The sequence below is a fragment of the Myodes glareolus genome, chromosome 1 (genome assembly GCF_982192425.1).
Source record: "Myodes glareolus chromosome 1, mMyoGla1.1, whole genome shotgun sequence".
Classification (NCBI taxonomy): Eukaryota; Metazoa; Chordata; class Mammalia; order Rodentia; family Cricetidae; genus Myodes; species Myodes glareolus.
Window position 1 is genome coordinate 28,259,161 of NC_142026.1, and position 26,266 is coordinate 28,285,426.

The 26,266-nt window shown below is 49.5% G+C and overlaps 1 protein-coding gene across 2 annotated transcripts; it reads right to left on the bottom strand.

Annotated features, from left to right (window-relative positions):
* Positions 1–11,166: 11,166 nt before the first annotated feature.
* Positions 11,167–18,053, bottom strand: Nmur1 (neuromedin U receptor 1). Of its 2 annotated transcripts, XM_087905087.1 has the most exons (4): positions 17,914–18,053; positions 17,712–17,780; positions 13,674–14,568; positions 11,167–13,175 (listed from the first exon to the last, which is right to left on the bottom strand). In XM_087905087.1, exons 3-4 carry the CDS (start codon positions 14,401–14,403, stop codon positions 12,790–12,792), a joined length of 1,116 nt encoding a protein of 371 aa, XP_087761213.1. In that variant the 5' UTR covers positions 14,404–14,568; positions 17,712–17,780; positions 17,914–18,053; the 3' UTR covers positions 11,167–12,789. The 2 variants fall into 2 exon arrangements, with proteins under 2 accessions (XP_087761213.1, XP_087761207.1); XM_087905081.1 differs by lacking the exon at positions 17,712–17,780 and having other exon boundaries at positions 17,914–18,038.
* Between the last annotated feature and the right edge of the window lie 8,213 nt (positions 18,054–26,266).

The following is a 26,266-nucleotide window of genomic DNA, read 5'->3' on the forward strand; positions in this document are numbered from 1 at the left end:
ATGTCTGCCTGCATGCTGCCATGCTTCCAGCTATGATGATATGGACCAAACCTCTGAACTGTAAGCCAGCCCCAGTTAAATGCTTTCCTTTATAAGAGTTGTCGCGGTCATGGAATCTCTCTACAGCAATAGAAACCCTAACTAAGATGCTTGCTTACAGTTTTGTGGGCTTAATCCTTTATCACTTGCTGGGAAGAATGGCAGCAGGCATGGCAGGTTTGGTGCTGAAGAAGCAGTTGAGAACTACATCCTGATCCATAATAGGCAGGGGGCTGAGACTTACCAGACCTGGCTTGTGCTTTTGGAACCTCAAAGTCCACCCCCAGTGACACACCTACTCCAACAAGGCCACACCTCCTAATCCTTTCAAACAGTTTCACCCCCTGATGGCTAAGCATTCAAACTAGGAGCCTTTGGGAGCCATTCTTATTCAAACCACCACAAGAGGGGTGAGCCTCTTTGGGTTCCAGAGCTCTCTGAGACCATGCTGGCAGCCACGGGCCATTTCCCTGGAAGGGTACTCAGCTACTCTCTCACACACTAACCCCTGTTGTGCCATCCCTAGGACTGTCTGACGCCAAAGCTGCTCCCACTGCTGCCTGTCAGTAGGCCAGCCACACCCAGTTAAAAGCCAGCAAGATTTCAAAACACGTGAGTGCATAAATCCAAAATGGAATTACCAAAGTTGAAGCCCAGAGGGCAGTGAAACTGTACAAAACCAACCCTGTGCAGAGAGGATTCATCACTCAGCTGGGACAGGTCCGTCACCCTTAGAGACAGGCCTTACTAGACGACTAAATATTCAATTCCTCCAGGCTCTTTTGTTCACAGTCCAGGCTCAGAAGTGCCTTTTGGAGCTGGAGAGAGGGCTCAGTAGTTAAGGTTTAGCTACTCTTTCCAAGGATCTGGGTTCAAGTTCCGGCACTGAGAGGGCAGTTCACAACCATAGGTAACTCCAGACCCAAGGCCTTTGAGGATACCAAGCATGCCAGGCACGCCCACAGTGTACAGACATACATGATACCCATAGATGTCTAAGACAAAACCAAATTTTTTTCAGATACCTTTTAGGAAAACATGACTTTTTTCTTTAGGGCAGAGGTTTCTAAGTCTGAACAGCTCAGAGCCAGAAATTACAGTTGGAAGCATAGACAAATCTCACTATATATGTGATGTGAGGTGTAAAAATCACATGACTAATGGCAGATGTTTGGGTGGAAGTCCAGTCTCAGCTCTCTAAACCTCGCCCAAGAACAAGCCAACAGGGTATTTAAGACTCGGTCTCTAGACCTGACATATGGTTTCTTTTTGCCACCCCCCCACACACACCAGACGACCCGGGAGTTGTTTTGCTCAGGTTAAACCTAGTCTTAATTATTCAGCCTGATCTGATTTATTGCACCTGCGGAGAGACTGAATATCAGTATGGAAAACCTTTCAGCAGAGTCTATTTCATATCTATGCTGAAAAAAAAAAACCTGAAAACAAAATTAACTGTTCAGTCCCATTTATTTTTTTCTCAGATTTGAAATCTGAGACCTGACATCCCTTCTTTATGCCTACATATGTCAAGTAATGTCAGGCTGTGGTAACATACAGTAGAATGATGCGGGATTCCCCTCTGTATGCTATGAATATATTTTATTACCATTGGTTATTAAAGAAGCTTTTTTGGCCAATGGCTTAGTAGAGTAAAAGCCAGGTGGGAAATCTGAACAGAGATACAGAGAGAAAGTAGGTGGAATCAGGGAGACGCCATGTAGCTGCCGAAGGAGAAAGTCTCCAGCCACCTGCCTGAACCTTACCGGTAGGCCATAGCCTTGTGGTGGTTCACAGATTAATAGAAATGGTTTAATTTAAGATGTAAGAGGTAGCTAGAAATATGCATAAGCTGTTGATCAAACAGTGTTACAATTAATATAGTTTGTGTGATTAGTTGTGTCTAAGTGGCTGGGAAACAAACGAGCAGCCTTGTCTACAATAGAGTATTTACCCCCAAATCCCTGAATCAGGAGCAACCTTTAATCCGAATGCAGTCCATGACAGATTGTTTATAAAGGTTTGAATGGATTAAGCCACATTACACCCATTTTGTTCACAGCAAAAATATTAACAGATACTTGTTCTTTTCTGTAATAACTTTACTGGCTTTAAAATGTTTTCTGTCTTATCTACGTTAGACTGTAAAACAGCAAGATAGAGAAAAAGCTATAATCACTGGGTGGCTGCATAATCTTCGACATAATTAAAATCGCTTAAACTAAAGGGGGAAATGTGGCAGGAAATCTACTAGAGTCACTGTATCTAGGGTAAACCTCAGAATGAGTAGCTGGAAGTACTTAGACGGTGAAGAAAGCACAGAGGAAAACAGTGCCTGTTCTCTGTCATCCGCAGAGCTGTTTTTCTGAAGGAGCTGTACAACCTTTGCATGACTTTGGCCAAAGACGGTCCTGGCACACCTGGGTATCTTGCATTATTGGGCGCTGCAAACTAAAGTCGCAGGGGTGCGATGCTATATGTCTCCTTCGTGAAACATACAGATTAGGTCTGGCAACTTTGGTATGAGGAACTTGTTTTACCCCCAAAACAACTTCTGTGTGCTTCTGCATGACTGTTCAAGGTTCATTCATTGAGGCTGGACCTCCCTGCTTGCCTGGAGGCTAAATTTCATCCTGGAGCGACTCTTTCTTTGAGTGTCCCACATAACTCAAACACTGACAGAGTCTGAGCGCTCACACACGTGAATGCTTCCAAACATGGGCAGAATGGGCAAGATGGTTTTATATTGGGGGTAACCATTCCCAAAGTGTCGGTAGATCCAAGAGACTCCGGGGCTGGTGCACTCGTCTCTGTGCAGCGCTGCACTGATGTCCCACAGCTGCCGCTGCAGCTCCCCCCTGACTGCCGTGGTCCATATCCACTGAGGAGGATGAGCTGAACAATAGCAGTTCATTTTCATAAAGCCCGGAGTCAGAGACCCTTTCCTGGAATTCAGTCGTCGGCTCTTTCATTCTGGGAATGTAGTTCAGGCCACAACTGTCATTTTCAGAAACTAATTTCAACATGGAAAGATGGTCCAGAGAGGGTCCTTGTCACAGACAAGACAAAGAGAGTTTTGCCAGGAACGAGCAAAGTGAGTCATGCATTTGTATAACTATAATGGACATACGTGCCAAGAACTGTCCGGCATATTTAAATAGCTTGCGATATCAGTCAAAAAGGCCAAGTCTTTGGCCTTATCTCTGATCCCTAGCTCAGTCATGGGGTTCCTCGCAGAAGACGTGAACAAGTCAGTTCCTCCCAATGGCTCACAATCTGGTTCAGCACTCTACCCCAAGTTGGCTGCCATATTGCCTAGTTAACTCCCTGAACAAATCTCTGAGCTCTGTGGTACGTGATGAGGGGGAGGGAGGTCCAGGTTATGGTGTGGGGCTGGCCAGGGCTATTGGCTATGTAGCTAGGAATGACCTTGAACTCCTGACTCTCCTACCTTGGTGACAGGATTCAGGTAGGTTTCCAGTACAGTAATTCCTGGCCAGTGACCACATGCACAGATGTGACAGACTCTTTATAGAGCCCCACTTCGGAATCTAGTATTGGATTAAACTGCTTGAATTTATTAGGCTGGGCGGTGGTGGCGCACACCTTTAATCTCAGCACTCGGGAGGCAGAGGCAGGTGGACTTCTGTGAGCAGCCTGGTCTACAAGAGCTAGTTCCAGAACAGGCCCCAAAGCTACAGAGAAACCCTGTCTCAAACAAAACAAAACAACAACAACAAAAAACAAAAAAAGTTTATTATAAGTTCTAGCTGTCCTTGAACTCACCCTATGATTAGTTGGCCTCGAACTCACAGAGATCCACTCCTGCCTCTGCCTCCCGAGTGCTGGGATTGAAGGTACGTGCCATCACCGCCTGGCCACATTAAACGTTAAAACTTTCTCAACCTAAAAGAATTAAACCTCTCCTGATGTCATGCTTGTCAGAGGTACAACATCCAAAAGTTCTCCAGGAACTTCCTAACTCTCACCAGCAAGGGGCCAGGGAGGTGGTTCAGTGAGTAAATGCATTTGCCACCGAACCTGGTGACCTGAGTTTGATCCCCAAATCCTTTGCTCACTTTTGAAGCCTCCCTCCAGTTCCTTCTGTGCATCTGCTTGCTGACCTCCCTTGCTGGCACTGTTGGATTTCCTGGTCTCTGACCTAAGGGCACTGCTTTTTCTCTGGTTTCATTACCACTGGACGTAGGAGAGCTGGTTCAGCTGTTAAGAGCGCACACCACCACCTCAGGTGGCTCACAACTTCCTTCGACTCCGGCTCCAGAAGGATCCAGTGCCTCTGGCTTCCGTCGACACCCTCGACACCCACATACGGATCCACACACATACACGCAATTAAAAAAAAAAAATAAAGTTGCTCTGTGTAGCTTTTGGGGCTGTCCTGGCACTCGCTTTGTAGACCAGGCTGCCCTTGAACTCACAGAGATTCACCTGCCTCTGCCTCCGGAGTGCTGGGATTAAAGTCATGTGCCACTACCACCTGGCTAAAAAATAATAAACATTTTTTAAAATCACATTTCTGTGTGTTTTGTATATATGGATGCAATTGCTGCAGCACACACGTGGAGATCAGAGGAAAACACTCAGGAGTTGGTTCTCACTTTGAGCCCTGTGGGGCCTGACTGTGGCAGCAAGCGCTTTTTGTTTATTTGCTTTTTTGTTTTTCGAGACAGGGTTTTTCTGTATTTTTGGAGCCTGTCCTGGAACTGGCTCTTGTAGACTCACAGAGATCAGCCTGTCTCTGCCTCCTGAGTGCTGGGATAAAGGTGTGCACCGCCACTGCCGGGAGCAGCAAGCCCTTTTCCTGCCGGCCTCTCATCAGCCTGGAACTACTCACTCCTCTTACCGTCTCCCTCTTCCTGGCAGCTGCTAAGATTTACCTCTTGCCTGCCCTGCTATTTTGCTTTTAAATTCCAATAAAATGGTCCTTGGTTTTAAAATTATTATTATTTATTCATTTATTTATTATGCATACAGCATTCTGCCTGCATGTGTACCTGCACGCCAGAAGGGGGCACCAGATCTCATTACAGATGGTTGTGAGCCACCTTGTGGTTGCTGGGAGTTGAACTCAGGACCTCTGGAAGAGTAGTCTTAACCGCTGAGTCATCTCTCCAGCCCCTAAAATTATTTTATTAACTAAACTAAGACCCAACAAAAGGTTCTGAATTTCAAGGTTATACCACCACACTGAGCCTACTTTTAATTTTTATATGGAATGCTTTGCTAACACCAGAAAACATTAAAAATTGGTATAAAAATATGACGGTTTTTGGTGCACAGTGTAGTTCAGTATAGCACCTTCTGGTTTTGTAACAATCTAAAAATGGAAATTCCTTAACCTAAAATGAGCAAACATCTAGGAATTCTCGTGTTTTAAAATAACGTTCCAAAATACCTAACATTGCTACCAACTATTCAAATGGAATAAAGACCTTATGCCAGCCAACACAAAAACAACACCACAACTCAAATACCTCAGCTCGCCAGCATCGGTAACACCAGAGCAACATTCATTACTACACACAGACCAACTCAGAAAGAGCCCTGGCCACTCAGGCCACCACCTATAACTCTTGCTGCCTAAGCTGGTCCGCACATTCCTGTTCCCAGTGACTTAAAGCCATCGGTGGGGTGCTGGGGACCCCTCTTCCCCGACACGCGCGGCGCGTGCACACACACACACACACACACTCAAGTGCCGTTAGGATTCGACCCCGGAGGAAGATGGCCTGAAAAGCGGCAGACCTCTATCACTCGCTTGGACCAACCAGAGCCCATGCAGACCGCTGAGGCAGGCGGTGCGAGCCTCCATGCCCGGCCTGCACGTGATGCTCCTGCACGCAGGGCTGGAGGCTGGACCTTGGCCCGAGTCCGGTGGCTCAGGTCGGCAGGGTGGTCCAGGTGATTTTGGCTCCGGGTGGAGAAGACGTCCGACAAGATTCGGGGACCTGGAAGCTGATGGAGCCGTAGGTAAGTAAACGGCCATAAACGCCACTATTCTTTGAAGGTTCGGGAGCCAGGCCCACTCCAAGTTCCTAGATCTCTAAGTCATGAGTTGCTACCACCGCCATTTTCCGGCAAAGAGGAACCAAGATGGCAATCGGAAGGGTCTTACCTGTTGCGAGAGGTGGGAGGAGCCTAAATCCTGGTCCCGCCCCTCTCCACAGACCTGTAGCTGAAGAAGTCCAACGCTGTAGCAGTTGAGACCCGGCTACCTTCCTGCTGTTGCTGCACGTTGTACCGGTTGGTTTTTCAATATCTTATCATAACTTTCTCAAAATAAGCTTGAGACTTAACAGATTTTTTGTTTTTGCTTGTTTGCTTTCGAGACAGGGTCTCACTATGTAGCTCTGGCTGTCCTGGAACTTACTCTGTAGACCAGGCTGACCTCAAACTTACAGAGATCCATCTGCCTCGACCTACTGAGTGCTGTTACCTAGTACTTTAAAATTACATCATCCTTGATAAGTTTTGACAACAACCCAGAACTGTGGGTGAAAAATCCCAGGAATCAGCCAGGTGTGGTGGTCCTGAAGAGGTGGAGACAAGATCCGGAGTTCATCATCATTCTTGGCTTCATGGAGAGTTTGAGGCCAGGCTTAGGTATAAGAGGTGTTGTCCTTAATAGCAGAAACACACCTAAGATATAGTCTCACAGTTCAGCTTGGGGAGTGTGTGTGTGTGTGTGTGTGTGTGTGTTGGGAGGTTGAGGGAAACTGTTCCTAGGCAAGGAACCCTGGATTGCCCCTTTTTCGAGTGTGTGTAATGGACATGTATGTATGCATCCAATTACATATGTGGTGTATATTTGTGCATATAGAGGCCCAAGGCTGATATCAGGAGTTATCTTGGCTCCGTCTTCCATTGGTTCCTCTTCTATCTTCTGTACTGAGGACGGGTGTCCATCAAACCCAGAGCTCAGACATAATGCTGCTAGCCATCTTGCTTTGGGGTGCCCTGTCTGTACCTTCTGAGACTAGAATTCCAACCGGGGCACCACACACACCTGGCATTTCCGTGGATTTCCGTGGATCTGAACTCCAAACAGCAAGCACTTTAACTACGGTACTACTAACTACCTCCTCGGCCCTGTCTACATTTTAGATTCGGTGCCTCACTAAACACTTACCTAACTTACAAGACAATTAACAGGGTGGCCACAGGCCAGAAAGTCGAGTGGGAGAGAGGTCTCTAGAGCAGCAGAAACACTTGGAGGCAGTGAGGTCATCCACATGGCCCTCGTTGTCATTTATGGTCATGCAGGAGCGGTGTGTAGATGGACCCAATTCTATGAGAAAGGGGCGTGATGACAGCATACTAAATAAACCATACACTTTCAAGAGAGTCAGATCCTAGCCTAAGAGTGGCCTTTTAAATCCACGGAGCTCAAAGCTCCACCCTGACAAGGCACAGGAGCAGCAGAGCCTTCTAGAAGGAATACAAGGTTGATGCCCCTGACCATCCCCTATGTGTGCCCTAGGTAGGGATGGCTGCTGTCTTCTGCATTCTAGACATTTTTCTCAAGGACTGAACTCAGCTGCTGTTTCCTTTTCATGGCCACTGAGGATGCGCAGAACCTGGCCACTGACAGCCTGTGGACACCCTCAAAAGACGTGGCAAATTCACAACAAGGAGTATGTTATTCCTCTTCTGCCTGTGCTTCTCGGCATGGGACAACCCTTCACACACACGCGCGCACACACACTCATACACACACACACTCACACACACACGGATTCCACTCTTCATGAACACTGTCTTTTCTATCACTGAACAGAGCTGGTCTCTGGCAACAGTTTTAGCATCTACCCACAGGCTACCCAGTGCTTGTGAGAGAGGTGGTCCTTCGACAATCAGCTCTCAATAGCTAAATAGCCTTCCTTCCTTCCCTCCTTTCTTTTTTTTGGGGGAGGGGTTTATCGAGACAGGGTTTCTCTGTGGCTTTGGAGCCTGTCCTGGAACTAGCTCTTGTAGACCAGGCTGGCCTCGAGCTCACAGAGATCTGCCTGCCTCTGCCTCCCGAGTGCTGGGATTAAAGGCGTGCGCCACCACCGCCCAGCTTAAATAGCACTTTTCACAGGCTCCTTTGTTCACAGAATCTCTCCTGTCCCTCCAGTCGTTGGCCTGGCCTACTGCCACCGCTCTGTAAGTCTGCTTAGGTGCTCAGGTGGAGGGCACCCTGTCTCCATACATCCAGGATCACCCACTGAGGAAACTCCCTTCCTACAGCCAGCTTTTCTCTCAGTTCCACGATCCAGAGGCAGTCTCCTTGACGTCCCTACTTCTCCCAGTGCCTTCAGAGAACCCTCACACTTCCACCCCAACCTTCACTGTCTATCCCTGGCCCCTGTGCCTCCCATCTGGTTAGCCGGAATCCTTGCGATGGTAGCTTTAGCAGGGAGGGTGGCTTTTCTTTGCTGGGTTTGGTCAGCTCTTCCAAGCACAGAAGACAGTAGGGAGTGGGACCTTGTTGGGCCAGGACCTGAGAATTTCTCCACACTGTAGCTTATATGAGACTCAGGGGGCTTTCTCAGTCTGGCCAAGGCCGGCCACAGCGGAGCCCCTGGGTCAAATGAGTTGCACCCTTGACTTTGGATCATCCATCATCTATGGAAAAAACAGGACAGACTTGTTTATAGAAGGCAAGAACAGCCAGATAAAAACACTCTTAGGAGGAAATATGCCAAATTATATACAATAGAGCAAAGTGATGGAAAAATTGTGATAAAATATACACAACATGTTTACCATTTTTTTTTTTTCGAGACAGAGTTTCTCTGTAGCTTTGGAGCCTGTCCTGGAACTAGCTCTTGTAGACCAGGCTGGCCCCGAACTCACAGAGATCCACCTGCCTCTGCCTCCCGAGTGCTGGGATTAAAGGTGTGCACCACCACCACCCAGTAAGTTTACCATCTTAACCATTTAAACGGATGGGTCAGTGTTGTGGTGTTTCATTTGCGTTGCCAGTTTGACTGGATTTGGAGTCACCTAGGAGACACACTTCTGGGCATCTCTGTTTAACTGGAGAGAGATGGTTCACTCTGAATGTGGGCAGCACCATCCCATGGGCAGGGGTACTGGACTGAATAAAAATAGGAAAGGGAGAAAGCTGACCGAACCTCAGCATTTCCACCTTCCTGTTTCCTGGTCTGTCCAGGTGTGGGAGCCGTGGCTGCACACTCCTACCACCGTGAACACCGCCATCCCCACCAATGGACTAGACCCCTTAAGCCATTTCCTCACGTTGCTTCTAACAGCTATTTCGTCACAGATCTAGGAGAGCTAACTCGTGTAAGTATTATTAGGGATAATAATTGTGCAGTTGACCTCCAGAGCTTTTCATCTCGCAAAACAGAAGTTCTGTACTCATTAAGCAAGTTCTTATTCCTGCTTCTCTACAGCCCCTGGAGAAAGTGCTTTCAAAAATGTATGCATGGGCAGTGGTGGTGCACGCCTTTAATCCCAGCAGTCGGGAGGCAGAGGCAGGCGGATCTCTGAGAGTTCGAGGGCAGCCTGGTCTCCTGGTCTACAAGAGCTAGTTCCAGGACAGTCAAGGCTACACAGAGGAACCCTGTCTCGGGGGAAAAAAAAAGTATGCCTGTGCACTTGTGTGTGTGTGCGTGTGTGCGTGCAGACAGGTGAATGCATATGCTTGTATTCTGTATGTGGGATGTATACATGCATGTGTGTGTGCATGCACACATATGAGTCTCTGCACCTGTGCATGTGTGTTTGTAAAAGCTGGAGGACAACCTCAAATGCCATCCTCAGTATCACAGGCCACTGTGACACCAGGCATTATCCCATTGGTTCTGAAGATTGAATCAGATCCTCACGCCTTATGGGCTGGCCCATCTGTCCAGTTCCTCCCAACCCATTTTTTTCTTCCACACTTGCTTATTTACATTTCCACATTTTCTTATTTTTTAAAAAAAGATTATTTATTTATTTATTTGTTATGTATACAGTGTTCTGCCTGCATGTATGCTGGTAGGCCAGAAGAGGGCACCAGATCTCATTATAGACGGCTGTGAGCCACCATGGAGTTGCTAGGAATTGAACTCAGGACCACTGGAAGAACAGCCAGTGCTCTTAACCACTGAACCATCTCTCCAGCCACGTTTTCTACAGTAAGTGTTTATTATTTGTATGGATGTGTAAACAACATATTTGCAGTTGTTATGCTGTGGATATTACACCCCCCCCACAGGCTCATGTGTTGAAGTCTTGGTTCCCAGTGCACATGTCCAGTGTAACTAAACTAGGTTTGGAAGTGGAGTTTTGAGGAAATGATTGGGTTATAAGTGCTCTATTGATGGAATTATAACTTCATGTTATTACTGGAGGGTGATGGAAACTTCTAGAGGTAAGGCTAAATTGTAAGAAGTAAGTCACTGGAGGTTATGCCCTGGGAGAAAAAAAATAATGTATTTTTTCTGCTTCCTGGATACCTTGAGATAAGAAACTCAACCTCACCATACCCTTCTCTCTCGATGTAGGTAGAAATAATGGAGCCGGCCATTATTAATATTATAATATAATATAATATAATATAATATAATATAATATGATATGATATGATATGATAGACTGGAGCCCTGAGCCAAAAGAAATCTTATTTGTTTATTTGGTCTTTGGGTGGGGAATCTCATTGTGTAGCCCAGACTAGCTGCAAACTCATGACCATCCTGTCATCACTTCCAAGGTGCTGAGATTATAGCCATGAGTCACCATGCCCAGCTCCCTGCCTATAAGGTGTTTCTGGCAGGCATTTGTCATGGCGATATGAAACTGACTGGTGAAGCCACCTGCTACCGTCTCCTCCACTGGACAGGCCTGGAACCTAGGGCATCACTATAGACTGGTGTCTACAGGGTCCCTGTGCAGCCCCCAACTGTGGACACCAGGGCTTTCAGGACAAGACCCAGCAACTTGCAGCAGGACACGGTCCGTCCATTCATTGGGTCCCTCCTGAGCACCAGGTTGTCCCTGAAGTTCAGAATGGCATAGAATTTCAAGTATTGTCCCTGACCCTCAGTCCCTTTAGTAGACCTGCGTGTCCTCATTTGCAGTTTGTTCTGTAATAAAATACTGACCAGAGACAACTTGGGGAGGAAAAGGGTTTATTTCAGCTTACTGTCCATCATCACGGGGAACCAAGAGGCAGGAACTGGAGCAGAAGCCATGGGAAAATTGGGTTGACTGGCTTGTTCCCCCATAGCTTGCTCAGCTTTTTTTTTTTTAAAAAAAATTTACTTATTTATTTACTTTTTATGTGTACAGTGTTGACATCAGATCTCATTACAGATGGTGTGAGCCACTGTGCAGTTTTGGGAATTGAACTCAGGACCTCTAGAAGAACAGCCAGTGCTCTTAACCTCTGAGCCATCTCTCCTTCCCTCAGCTTTCTTTAGACGGCGTAGGACCTCTTGGCCAGGAGTGGTACCACCCACAGTGGACTGGACCCTGCCACACCAATCATCACGAAAATGTCCCACAGACACGTCCACAGGCCAATCCGATGGATGTAACTCCCCCACTGAGGTTCACTCTCCCCAGGTGACTCTAGTTGGTGTCAAGTCGACAAAGACTAAGCAACACACTGTCTCTGCATGGCCACTTCTGGTCCTTGGTTAGCCCAGGTTTCTTGCTTCAGAGATTCCCGGCTAACAGCATCTCTGGTACATTGTTTAGCGGGGGCTGCCAGATCAGTCTGTCTGCAGGCAAGCAAGGCAACAGGCAAGGGGACTGCTGTGCTCACCTGTCCTCCCTATCCGCTCCAGGACAAGCGAAGGAACTACACTGGACAGCTTGGGGCAGGGGCACGAGAAGGTCGGAGGGCAAGCAGGGTTTGGTAGTGATGCAGGTCAGGTGAAGCCTTCGTGCACACAGATGAAACGCAGCTGGCACCAAAGGGTGACACTGGCACCTCGGCACACCTTTCGCTGTGCCAACAAGGAACCAAAGCCTAGACAGGCGAGACGACTCGCCCGATGCCACGAGGCAACAAGTTGGTGACAAAGGTGTTGAGTTTAGATCCAGGTCCCCAGGATCCCTGGGAACCTCTTCCCCCTGGCAGCTCGAAGGCTCAAATTTCAGTGCCATGGTGAGAGGATGGTCCCAAGTGTAGTCCAAGAGCTGGAGGGAAAGATAGGTCAGAAACTATGGAGGTTCAGAAGTCACCAGAATGACAGCTAGGCCCCTGTGGAAGCATCTGTGAACTTGAGAGGAAGGAGGGATCCCCGGGGAGATAATTGCTGAGGCCTCGGTGGGCCATGATGGTTCTGTGGGGGAGAATTTAGCCGGAGGTCTGGGGTGTGGAGGGGTGTTATAGCATGTGCCTGGCTCAATGTCGGTATTTAAGGTTTTTTTGTTTTGTTTTTGTATTTTATGATTGCATCCTCTGTACATGTGGGTGCCTTCAGAAACCAGAAGAGAGTGTCAAATGACCTAGAACTGCAGTTACAGGCAATTGTGAGTTGCCATGTGGGTGCTGGGACCTGAACTCAGATCCTCTGAAACCAGCAAGCATTAAAAACTGAGTCAAAAAGACCCTCAATTTGAGTCTTTGACAGTCGGGGTTCAATCCTCTTCTTCTTGCTGTTTCCCTCAACACTCAAATATGTGGGCAGGGTGAAAATCACTGGGGTGCTGACCCGACTTCCCAAGCTCTTCCCAGTAGCTCCCCAGATCTCTGGCCCAGGAGGTGAGCCTCCTTTGGGATTTTACTCAGGAGAGTTCTGTCTCTTGGTGAAATCCTTGATTCCCGTTCTCAACTAGGGGTCCAGCCCTGCTGTTCCGGGAACCGAAGTCATAGGTGCTACCTGTGGTCAACTTGCTGAGGTTATGGGAACTACGACGGTGTTGGCGACGGCGGCGATGGCATTGGGTTCCCAGGCCCAGGGCTTGCCGGAAGTTCTCCCGGAAGCGACTGGACATGAGGCTGTAGAGCACTGGGTTGGCTGCCGAGCCGAGGTAGAAGAAGACGCCAGATGTAATGTGTACAAACTGGAAGGCCAGGAGTAAGTTCTCGGTCCAGTCGGGCACCAAGCTCCACATGAGGCGCTCCGCATGGAACGGAGCCCAGCAGATGCCAAACACCACAACCAGCGCAACTGCAGGAACGGAGAAGAGAAGCTTGCCCTGATCTGCGTCTCACTTAGCATTTGCTTCTCCCGCCCACTATCCTCCCGTCCTTGAAAAGTGGACAGGAAAGCCTGGCCATGGTGGCGCAGGTCTTTAGTCCCAGCACTTGGGAGGCAGAGGCAGGTGAATCTCTGAGTTCAAGGCCAGCCTGGTCACATAGCAAGTTCCAGGATGGCCAGGATTATACAGAGAAACCCTGTCTCAGAAAAGGAGGAGGAAGAGGAGGAGGAGGAGGAGGAGGAGGAGGAGGAGGAGGAGGAGGAGGAGGAGGAGGAGGAAGAGGAAGAAGAAGAAGAAGAAGAAGAAGAAGAAGAAGAAGAAGAAGAAGAAGAAAGAGAGAGAGAGAGAGAGAGAGATCTGGGAAGCACAGTGGACCTAAGACCAGCTTCCAAACTCCAGAAGCTCAACGCTCAACTCCTTCCCCAGACCCAAGGAGGCTCAACTCCTTCCTCAACAATGACACTTACATAGCATCTTGGTCACCTGTCTCCGGCCCCTTTCTCGAAGCGGAAGCTGTCTGTTGCAGGTCTTCTGGGCCGCTGCAGTTTTCCTGCCCTTGACCTCCTCTTGAAGCAGCATCCTCTCCCTCCGCAGCTGCAGCCCAATGAGCAGGTATAGCACACTGATGGTGGCCATGGGCAGGCAGAAGAAGAGCAGGGTGGTGATCTGGATCACCAAGTTGTAAAAGAGTCGGGGGCGCACCAACGTACACACAGCTGAGTCAGGCACCAGACCCCGACAGGGCACAAAGAGCTGCTTGAGGCCGTGGAGACTGGTGTTGGGCAGAGAGAAAAGCACGGCAAGGATCCAGATGGCCCCCAACATGCGGCGCACGTGGGTCCGTGTCATCACAGACTTAGCTTGGAGCGGGTGCACCACGGCCACATAGCGCTCCACGCTCAGGGCTGTGACGTTAAGCACTGAAGCCAGGCAGACGGTCTCAAAGAGCAGCGTTCGGAAGTAGCAGCCGCTCGCCCCCAGCTGGAACGGGTAATTGTGCTGCATCTCATAAAGCTCCAGGGGCAGGCCCACCAGGAGCACCAGCAAGTCAGACACAGCGAGGCTGAGAAGGTAGAAGTTGGTGGGCGTGCCCATGGCCTTGTGTCGCAGGATGACAGTGCAGGTCAGCCCGTTGCCCACGGTGCCCACCACAAAGATCAGCAGGTACACGACACAGATGGGTACGAACAGCTCCATCTGCTGTGGCCCCAAGTACTTCCGCCTCAGGGCCTCATCCGTCAGGTTCAAGTCCTCGGGGTCAAAGTTTCCCTGGACCTCACTGCCATTGCAGAACACAGGGCTCTTTGAACCATTTGGGGACAGCTCTCCGGGAGAGATGGAACAGTTTAGGCAGAGAGGAGTCTGTGGGATAAAGGGAAAAGATGCTTGTAAGTCATTTAAGTGTCCTAGCTCCGTCCTAACTCATCACACTGGAGATGCCACACTGAAGAGGACAGGCTGTTATTCCCGCGCCTCTGAGAACACCTACCGCCCCTACTGCAGAGTGCATTACAACCACGGGGTAATAAAAGTGTGAGCCTTTCAAATGATAAAATAGGTCGGGCAGTGGTGGCTCATGCCCATCCCAGCACTCAGGAGGCAGAGGCAGGCAGATCTCTGTGAGTTTGAGGCCAACCTGATCTACAAAATGAGTTCCAGGACAGCCAGGGCTACGCAGAGAAACCCTGTCTCAAAATAAAATAAAATAAAATAAAATAAAATAAAATAAAATAGGCAGAGTGGTGGTGGCGCACACCTTTAATCCCAGAACTTGGGAGGCAGAGGCAGGTGGACTTCTGTGAGTTCGAGGCCAACCTGGTCTACAGAGAGAATTTTGGGACAGCCAGAGTTACACAGAGAAACCCTGTCTCAAAAAACAAAATAAAAGGAGCTAAGGAGATGGCTCAGTGGTTAAGAGCACTGTCTGCTTTTCCAGAGGACCCTGGTTCAATTCCCAGCACCCACATGGCAGCTCACAGCTGTCTGTAATTCTAGTTCCAGGAGACCCAACACTCATGACAAAACACGAATGTATGCAAAATATAAATTAATAAATATTTTTAAGATAAATAAATAAAATTGGGGCCAGTGAGATGGCTTAACAGGTAAATAAGCTTTCCCCCAAGTCTGATGACGTGATTTCATCCCCAGGAACTACATGAGAGAAAGAACAAAACAACCCCAGCAAGTTTTCAACTAACCTTTACACACATGCCAGGACACACACACACATGCATACACACACGCACATACACACGCACACACATACACGCACACACACACGTGCGTGCACACACAAATAACTGTAATCATTTTTAAATGGTGCTTGGCCTTTTACTTGGAAAATCACAGTCTACTGAAACCTTTGAATAAACGACAGACTTCCAAGGTTTGACCATCTCCCTTGGGCATCCCCTCCCCCTTTTCTTCTCCATATAACAGCCCTGGATGTCCTGAAACTCACTCTCTAGACCAGGCTGGCCTTGAACTCACAGAGATCCGTCTGCCTCTGCCTCCTGAGTGCTGGGATTAAAAGTGTGCCACCGTCGCCTGGCAGGTGTCTCCCTTCAAGAAGGACTTCAGGGGAGCCGCACAACGGGACTATCAGAAGACTGGGCACAACTGCAGCATTGCTTGAAGAGCCAGGGCTCTGAAGCAGCTGCGGGGCAGAGCTGGCCTCCCCAGCTCCAGGTGTTTAATCCACAAAGGGCAGGGCTGACAAACAGAAAGCTGTGGTGACCTTGGTGTGGAGAGAAAGCCACCTTAGGGATCAAGGGAAGGAGTGAAAAGGCTAAAAACTGTACTTTGGTCCCAAATTGGTTCTGTTTTCTGTCATCTGAATCATTCCCAGTCTGGCACCTACTCCACCTGGGGTTCCAGCTACTCAGAACTCTCACCAAGAGAGAAGCTGGGAATGGGCAGGTGACAACCTGGGTTCAAAAAAGATACCTCGCAGGGCTGTGGTGGCACGTCTTTAATCCCAGCACTCGGGAGGCAAAGGCAGATGGATCTCTGTGAGTTCGAGGCCAGCCTGGTCTACAAGAGCTAGTTCCAGGACAGGCACCAAAACTACAGAGAAACCCTGTCTCGAAAAACAAAAACAAACAAACAAACAAAAAAAAGATGCCTCATGCTCCAGAGAAAGGTTCACCGGTGGCAGCCAACAGCGTTGGGACGACCAGAAACAGAAAAATGACAGAAATAACCCGGTTGGCTGAGTGATCTCCCCCTCAACCCCCGAAGTGTCCCACAGTGTTCCCACCCATCTCACCCTGGGACCCGCGCCTGTCGGACCGCAGCACCCTGACCAGGGCCGGCATCCCGCTTACCTACCATGCCTTCTGCCCCAGAGGTCCTGGCTGTGCCCTGGCTCCCACAAACAGACAGACAGATGCTGAGCTGCGTGCGACTTGACAGCGGCTGCCCTCCCCGCCAGCCCAGTGGCTCTGCCTGTTGTTTGCAAGATCGCCACTAGGGGGCAATGCTGACCCCCGCAGCTAGAAGTACTTCGGACCATTCACCGCGGACCCTACCTGCATCCAAACCGAAATAGCTGTACCGGTGTCTTCCCCCCGCACCCCGTAGCCTTCACAACAATCCCATTTTACATGAGAAAAATTAGCCTGAGAGAGGAAGTCCTTGGGACCTGGGTATGCCATGCTCTGCCCACCAACCTGCACTATGCTGACTTTAACGTAACTCTTCGTTTCGTGTTCCCCAGTTCTTTCTGCCCCCCCCATTTTCAGACACACCGCTATACATACCCCTTCAGCCCCTGAATGTCAGTAGTCCTAAGACTCTCATCCCTGTAACACTCTTACACTCACAGGCTATCAATTCCCCCAGTACACACAGCCTCATTAGGGCCTTCCAGTCCCAGTGTCCGGCACGGGTGTCCTCCAAGGAAATCTCCCTCTCTTCAGCGTGCACCATCTCTCACACTGGTCCTTTTCCTAAGCCTCGCTGTGACCCACTTCTTCACCCGAAAGGACACACGAGACTCTCTAGTCTGGTGTCAGACTCCTCACTCACCGTCTGCATTCCTGTCTCCAATGCTCCCTCCGCTTCCTAGAACCTTCTCATTCATGTCAAGGCTGCCTTCACCCCGCCCCCTCAATGCCTGGCTTCTTAAGAACTCCATTTGTAAACAGTCCTGGCATAGAGAGGTTGTGGGAAACTCTGGTACCCTTGTTCCTCAGAATCCCAGGAGAAAGAATTTTGAGAGCTGTTCTACTCGGCGGCAGATGGACCAACCAGGGCAAAGGACTTCAGGAGAAAGGCTGCTGCAGTGACAGAGGCCTGACAAGGTTCAGCACCACTCAGAAGCAGGCCACCGTGACCTCGCAGGGCGTGAGGAGCCCTTCTGCCTCTGCTCCCTCTCTAGAACACAAACATACACATGGCACACACACCAAGCCCCTGTGGACCTTTTTGAAAATGCTCAGAACCCAGAAAGGATGGGGAATGTCCCGGTCCCTGCCTTACAGAGGACAGATGGCTCATACCCGTCAAGACTGCTCCTGCTGGCTGTGTCGTTTCCCCACATCTGCAGCCATCGCGCCTCAAGGGCAGCCCTGAAAAGAAGGGCCATTAGTTCCCGTGATAGCAGCCCCCGTTAGTGCTCTGCCCAGAGCGCTCTGGTCTGGGTTTGAACTTGAGACTATGGAGCAAGGTGGGTTCATCAGAACCAGTGGCGCCTGCTCCTACCTGCTCTATCCAGAGACAGCCTCGCTGGACTTTGTGACTGCGTCTATCCATTTCCTGAGCTTGGTGGTTGGTCAGCATCCGGCTAGACCACCCCGATGGAGAGGACAGCACTCACGCCAAGTCCTGATGCGTGAGCAGGATGGGCAGGGCTCCTGGAGCTGAAGTCAGTGCTTAGCTTATACCCCTCCCTTCCTTCCTGAGACCTACAGGACCAGCCTTCTTCAGTCCAGGTCCAAAGTGGAGCCCGCCTCCTCAGCCTCAGGTTGACCAGCAAGCTGATACTCCTGCCCCTGCCCCTGACTGTTTAATGCTTAACGAGAATAAAAGAAGGGAAGTGGGTTTGGGGAAACTGAGGCACGGAACAGGAGGGAAAGTTTGCTCTGCAGTCTGGTTATGGGGACAGCTCAGAAGCCTCGATTCTCTGGTGTTGCGGAGCAAATGCAGGGCTGGGAGCTGCAGCGACAGCACAGCAGCTAAGCCATGGCTCCTTGCTCATCACCCTCTCCACCTGGCTCCACCTAGCTAGGCCTGTACCAGGCTAGGGCCAAGAGAGAGAGCAGGAGAATCTGAGCCAACTCCGGGTTGTAGTCCATAGATATCCATAGTTCCTGAGTCCCCAGGTCTGGCTGCACTCATAGAAACCCACCTACCCTCCTAAAGAGGGTGGGCAAAGGAGGGCCGTTCCATGCTGATCGCACACTTTGCAAGGAGACCCAGAGGGAGTCTTCATTCCCACACCACCCTGGCTATGTGGCCTCAGTTAAATCCCTTCCCACTCCAGACCCAACTTCCTAGGTGGTAAAACAGCAAAACTAGCACGTCTCTCAGGAACATGGTAAGACCTAAGCAGGACCACGGGCTAAAGCCCTTGCAGGGGAAGCTGGAGAGAAAATGACGCAGTGGTGAAGAGCCCTTGTCGGTTCTGTAGAGGACCAGAATTCAGTTCCCAGCACCCACACAGGGGCTTACAATCTGGATACCAGATGCCCTCTTCTAACCTCCTCAAGCACCAGGCACACACATAGTACACATACATACATAAAGGCAAAGCACTCACAGACATAAAATAAGTGAATCTTCAAGTTTTTAAAATACGCATTGGTGTTTTGTCCGCATGTGTGTCTGGGCGAGGGTGTTGGGTCCCCTGGAACTGGAGTCACAGACAGTTGTGAGCCGTGGGTGCTGGGAATTGAACCCGGGTCCTCTGGTAGAGCAGTCATTGCTGTTAACTGCTGAGCCATCTCTCTGGTCCCTAAATCTTTAAGTATTTTTAAAACCACTTTCAGAGTTGAACGCTTGAGGAACAGTGGATTGCTCAGAATTCCCAGAAGATTCCAGAAGCCATTGGGGTTTCAGAGCTTTGTGGAGCTGCACTGAGTAGGATCTAGAAGGGCAAAGTTCCCAGATGGGGGCAGAAAGGAAAACCCAAAAATGAAGGACTCTGTGATTACATGGTAGAGACCTCCAGGTGAGGAGACCGCCGGCTGAGATCTCCAGGGAGACCTCTGCCTCTCCTGAAGATGGAGGCGCTGGGATTGCTTGGCCCTGGCCACGTGAGGACCATGAGGCGTAAATCTGAGCTGTACCTGTTCCCTGCTCCCCACCCTGCCCCTTTAATCCCAGCACTCAGGAGGCAGAGGCAGGTGAGTCTCTGAGTTCCAGGCTAGCATGGTCTACAAACAGAGTTCCAGAACAGCCAGGGCTACACAGAGAAACCTGTCTCAGAAAAACTCAATAAACAAACAGATTGATAGACAGATGGACAGACAGACAGACAGACAGACAAGCTACAAAACCAGAAACTGTACCCCTCTAGAGCTGGAGGGATGGGGAGTGAGCCCCTTCCCTCTCTTGGGGCTCAGTATGCACACTAGGCCCAACCCCACTTGAAGTGGGAGGACGTTTGGGACCTCACAATGGGGCAAGGAGAGAACACCAGGCTCTCTGTAGTCCAGGGGCTGCATGGGTGAGCTCTGACTGGGTACCCATGAGGCTTCCCTGGTGCCCTGCTCATCCAGGGCAATGTGGGCCACCCTTGAGTCCACCAGTTTTTCCATGCAGCAGACCTCAGGTGTGTTCATCCTAGAAGACCCTTTGGGGATCTTCCCACACATGAGTGCCCAAAGTTTCAATCCAGGTGAGACTTTGGGATAAAATCCCACCCCAGCCCCCTACACTAACCTCCAACCAGGCCTCAGAATCTTGTTTGCCCACAGGGATTTGCTGTGTCTGGCTTAGGTCCTTTAACTTTTTTTAAACTTTTTTTTTTGTTAAGTCTTGTGTCTTTTAACTTTTTATATTATGCCAAGATGAAAATCACATCCTGCCTCTGTACTCTTGCCAGGTATGGTACATGGGGCCGGGGCTGCTGGACTTCTGGAGTGGAGAAAAGCAGTTGCCCTTCCTGGCGGGATTCTACCTCCTGACAGATAGCCCAGGGCCAAACAGTCATGAAGAGCTACAGCTGTCCTTGCTGCCTGGGGGCTCAAGGTGTCATCAAAGACACCCACATCAGAGAGTGGATAGCTATGGTAGCATCATGGAAAGAATGAAGAAAGAAGGAGAGAGAGAGAGAGAGAGAGAGAGAGAGAGAGAGAGAGAGAGAGGTGAGATGAGATGAAAGAACACAAGAGGAGAGGAGAATTCTGTGCACATTTTTGCCCATCTTCCCCTAGAACTGCCCTGTCTGAGCGCTGTTTCTAGCTCTTCCTCCATAGCTAGCCTGGTGCTCTTTTGCTTGGCTCAGAGGCAGCTCCTGTGTGGGCACAAGCCAGGGACTTGCTATATGGTCCAGGCTGATCTTGAACGTCTGGTCCTCCTGCCTTAGCCTCACAGTGCAGGGATTACAGGTGTCCCCCACCACAGCTGATGCGCTCAGGAACCTTTCTTTTTTTTCCCTGTGTGCGATGTGAGGCCAGAAGAGGGCGTCAGATCCTCTGGAAGTGGAGTTAGAGCTGGTGTGAGCCACCATAGGGATGTTGGGAACCGAAGCCAGGTCCTCAAGTTCCCGAGTTGGAGCTTGGCAGCTTCCAATGGGCTTCATCCTGCGATCTTGGCTCTAAGAGGCCCTGAGGTGAGTTTTACCTTCTTTCCTTTTCACAGGCTACTTAGACTTCCTGTGACTCAGTTTTCTCGTATAAAAAGCTGGGTGACAACAGGTTCTAGGTTTGTGAGGAGGAGTGGCTAAATATAGACCAGTCATTTCCTAACTGGTTTTCAGAAAAATGTAAGCGTTTATCTCAAAATCTTGGTACATTTCCCGAACACAAAGCAAGTGTTTGGGTGAATTTTTTTTGGTTTGGTTTTGTTTTTCTTAGACAGGCTTTCACTGTGTAGTCTTGACTGGCCTGGAACTTGCTATGTAGACCAGGTTGGCTTGAAATCACAGAGATCTGCCTCTGCCTCCCTAGCGCTGAGATTAAAGGCGTGTGCCACCATGCCTGGCAGGAAGTGAGTTTTAATATTTTTCTTCCAAGGAAAGGAAAGAACCCAAAGGTTTTTCCTCTTCGTTCCCAGAGAAGAGTGATGTGGGAAAAGCGGTAGGGAAAGAGACGATGAAGGACACGGAGGCAGAGGACAGGAGCCCAGTGACCATCCACACGTAGGCCAAAGGCTGCTTTTGACTTTCTCAGCAATGTCTCCATAGGAAGTTCTCAAGTGTGTTTATTTGGAGACACCATAAACAAAGGAACCCATGGCCTGCTTTAACAGGCCTTTGCTAGGTCAGAAGAATTCTCAGTGAGACCCACACTCCTCCCTCCCAGCCTGGTAATGAGAAAGCACCCCCACCTCGCAGGGCACAAGACCCTAGGAGGACTCCAGCTTCTGCCTTCTACCCTGTTCCAGGTATCATCCATTGCCTGAGCAGGAGGGTCCTCACCAGCAAGACTGTGCAGTGAGAGAGAGCAGACCCACAAGGACTGGCGTGTAGACAGACCACATGCCTTTCCTTCCCTTCTTAGACTTAAGACCCCCTGGCAGGGTGGGAAGAACGAGAAGGGGTCGACTTGGCCTGGCCAAGTTTTGGAACCTGCTGCTCCTCTCAAGGAGACATGATGCGAAATAAACAGGGATTCTCTGTGTGAGGAGGCCAGGCTGGTTTTTCACATGTGCTTTTGTTTGGTTTTGTTTTGGTTTTTGTTTTCGTTTTCAGTTAAAAAAAGAATGTCAGGGGCCAGTGAGAGGGCTTGCTTGGTCAAAGTGCTTGGGGTAGAAACCTCACAACCTGAGCTGGATCCTTGGAAGGCGGAAGAAGAGAAATCTCAAAATTTATTCTCTGACCTCTGTTAGAATGAGCTTAGACCGGATCACACAGACCAATCTCAGGCCATGCCCCATGTCCCCGCAACCCCATGCTCCAGATCCCTCTGGGGCAGAGAATTAAGAGGCTGCCTGTGCCTTGGCTTAACTGCAGTGCCTTCACCCCCAGATTCTATGGTATCTGGTTCCTCCATGGTTTTTTGGTTTGTTTGTTTGTTTGTTTGTTTTTTGCTTTGGTTTGGTTTTTGAGACAGGGTTTCTCTGTAGCTTTGGGGCCTGTCCTGGAATCCTCCGTGTTTTTGACACATAGGCTATGCTGTGTCATAAAGCACAGGATGTGAAACTTACCGCCACCCCTAAAAGGTGGTAAAACATCAGCTCTCTCCTTTGTTTAGGGGTTTGGTCAGGAGCCACCTCAGGAAGGATTTGCTGAGGCTTCTCCAGCCTCCCCCACCAATGACCCTGCTCATGACAGCTGTGGTGTTGTGTCCCCACACATACACACACACATTCACACTCTGTGTCTGTCTGTCTGTCTGTCTGTCTGTCTGTCTCTCTCTCTCTCTCTCTCTCTCACTCTCTCCAGGCATATATGTGGGGTCTAAGGATTCCAGCCTAGGTCTCCGTGCTGTAGGATATAACCTTAGCCCACTGAGTTATCTTTCCAGCCCTTTATTCCCACTTGGTGCTTTGTTTTGTTTCATTTTTAAGGTTTATTTCTATTTTATGCTTATCGGTGTTTTGCCTGCATGTATGTCACCTGCACACTACACGAGTGTGGTGCCTGAGGAATTCAGAAGAGAGCGTCAGATCTCCTGGAACTGGAGTTTCAGACACTTCCAAACTGTCATATGGGTTCTGGGAATTGAACCTGGGTCCTCTGGAAGAGCAGCCAGTGCTGCTCCATCTCTCTTCTGCGCCATCTCTCCCACTACCGCCACTATTAATGATGTACCTATCCAGCTTTCTTAAATTGTTTTGTTTTTTGAGACAGGGTCTCACTATGTAGCCTTAGCTGGCCTGGAAGCCAGCCATATAAAACTCAGTTTATATAGTTTATATACTCACTATATAAACTAGGCTGGCCTCATCAAGATCCTCCTGCCTCCCGAGGGCTGGGATTAAAGGCATACACCACCATGCCCAACTCTCTCTCCAGGCTTTAAAGCAAAACCTCTCCACCCTTTTAAAGTCCTACTGTGATAGATTCTCCAAATATTGCACTGTTTCTGTCTAATGCTCTCCTTCCCTCTTCAAGGCCCAGTCATGGCCGTGAAGTTCTTTGTTTCTAAGAAACCTAACTTCTGATGGGCGGTATGACTTGTGTGTCAGCTTTCTTCCAGACCAACCACTGCAGCTCTTGTCTGACCATCGTAACACACTCCACACATGCGCCGTGACATGTGAACTCCCACGTTACACACGCATGGAATGTCAAGAGTCATTGTTTGTTTCTTCTGTAATATATATGTAACGTGTAGATGTGGGTATGTGTTTTGGGACCAGTCTCATGTGTCACTCACTGGCCTGGAACTCAAGACCCTCTCCTCTCGGCCTCCTCAACCCTGAGAGAATTACAGGCTTCCACTACAGGAACAGAAGTTCCTGGGGGGAAAACAACAACAACCAAAAACCACTCCACCTTATCCCGAGCCTCCTGCACGGCAGAGAACAGGAGAGCTGGGAGGACGGACTATGGCAAGGCTGGAGCCTCATTACCTCCGACTGCCTCTTAATGGCCACTTATGCCACTTACCGCCTTCCCCTGTGTGTGACCTAACGTTTTTGTGACCATTAGGTGAATCCTTCGGAATGTACAGAGAATCCAGCCAGAAGTCCAAGAGCGCCATCAGATAGCCGAAGAGGCTTGTAGCCGAGAGTCCCCCGCCTTTCTGTGACTTGGCCACTTGACGTTTCAAGTGCTGTCTGTGGAAGCTATCTTGACTTATGATTCTTTGTTCTAGTCTATAAAAACTTTGTGAGACTGTTACCACATTGGGACATAAATTGGGATGGCCTGGATCTGTGTTTCTGGGCCACGGCTTCTCTTGTTTGGCTCCAGAATAAACTATCTCTTGTTCCCTTTGAGGTGAGACTCGGGAGGTTTTGTTTGTTTTGAAGATTTAGTTGATTTTTAGTGATGTGTCTGTGTCTGTGTGAGTGCCTGCCAAGTGTGTGCTGGTGCCCACTGGGGCCTGGAAAGGGTTCTGGATTGGTCTAAAATATGCCTTCCCCGTAAGAACTCACTTCAAGCACTTAGAGATTAATAAAGGGAAACTTCTTTAATAATAGCGCATGACCAGTTCTGGGTAATGCACAGAAGGGAACCAGCCTTGAACAGAAATCCCCCAGGTACACAGCTGCACCGGCCCCTTACACTTCAAGCAATAAAACATGTTTTACAGGGACAGCAATGTCAAAGTTTGGTTGTTTGGCCAAATGGGGAGATTGTCATCATCATCCCAAGACAGACCGGGGGTCTTTTCTCGAGCAGCTGTCACCAGGGTCATCCTGCCCGCCTGGCACAATTATGTTCTTCCTGAGGCATGTGGCCTGATCAACGGCTGTCAGTCATACTGATCTTGTCTACACTGCCTGCCGGGCATAGGCATGCTACTTCAGCTCAATTTTACTTTCATGTAACTTAACATTTTCTAAGCAGTTTACTAGTAAATTCTTGTAGCATCAATTCATTGCTTCATTTTCTCCTTCAGGAGCCCCTGGAGTTGGAGCCATAAACATCTGTCAACTGCCAGCCCCAAGCACTGGGCACTGAACTCAGGTCCTCTGGAAGGATACTAAAGGCTCTTAACGGCTGCATCACCTCTCCAGCCAGGGAACTGTGTTTCTGTGGGGACATCACCACCCCAGGCTTGCTTCCTGTTTTCTGCCGCTCGCCTGTCTCGGGCCAAGGCCTCTCTGGATCCCACCACTAGACAAGATCAAACCAGATAAACTAAGGCACACAGATCACTTACCTTGCCGCAACCTCCCTGAGGTCACACCTACCATGACTTGCGCTTCTGAGGCCCAGAGTGAGGAGCAAGGGGCCCACAACAGTTCCTATCCTCACTGCTCCCCTCCTCTCTGCTTAGCATCCTTGCTCCCTGGTGACCACTCCAAGGCTGGCATTTGGCCGAGGGGCATGCAGCATTAGCCCAGGTTGAGAACTGATTTCTACTTTGCTCTAGCCACAGTCCGAACGGAATGACCTGAAAGGTTAGAGAGCAGAATCCATTCCAGCACCAAAACACTCCGAATCCCCTCCCTGCCCCCATTGGCCCGTGTGAGCCACAAGATTCTTCCCGTGGCCTCACTCCTCTCACTCATGAAGCAGGGACAGCCATCCTTGTTCAGCTGCGTGGAAGGTACTTCATCCCCACAGACACCTGGGCATGCATGGTCCCTTCAGCGACACACGCATTACAGAAACACTGTGCAAGTATAAATACAAACAGCCTTTGTCCTGAACCGTCTGAGGGTGAGCAGCCAGCCTAAAGCCTGGGCTACCTGAGTACTATGTTGTCTGTAAATGGGGTACTTTCTCCAAGGAGCCAACACAGCCATCAACATCAGGGCCACACTGAGGAACCACCTAACCACAGATCCTCTCCAGCTCCTCCATTTGAGCCTATCTGAAGCGAGCCTTTGACCTGCCCTCATTTTTTTTTTACCACTTCAAATTTCCTATGAAAAATATTTCTTTTTAATGGTGTGTGTGTGTGTGTGTGTGTGTGTGTGTGTGTGTAGGTCACATGCACATGTGTGCAGATACCCAAGGAGACCTGAAGATGGCGCTGGAGTTGTAGTCAATTATAGTCAATTATGAGTTGCCTGAAATCGCGCTAGGAACTGACCCTGAATCCTCTGCTCTCAACCATGGAGTCAACCCTCCAGCCCCCACTCTCTTCCCTTCTTCTCTTCCCTGTGTTGTTCTACCCCGGTTGCTATGGTTGCGGGGAAGGAGGCTCAGAATGCAAGACACCATTGTATCAGCACCACACGGCAAGTTCCACTTACAATTCTGTTTGGGACAGAGTCTCACCATTAGCCCAGGCTGGCCTTTAACTCATCACGCTCCTGCCTCCGTCTC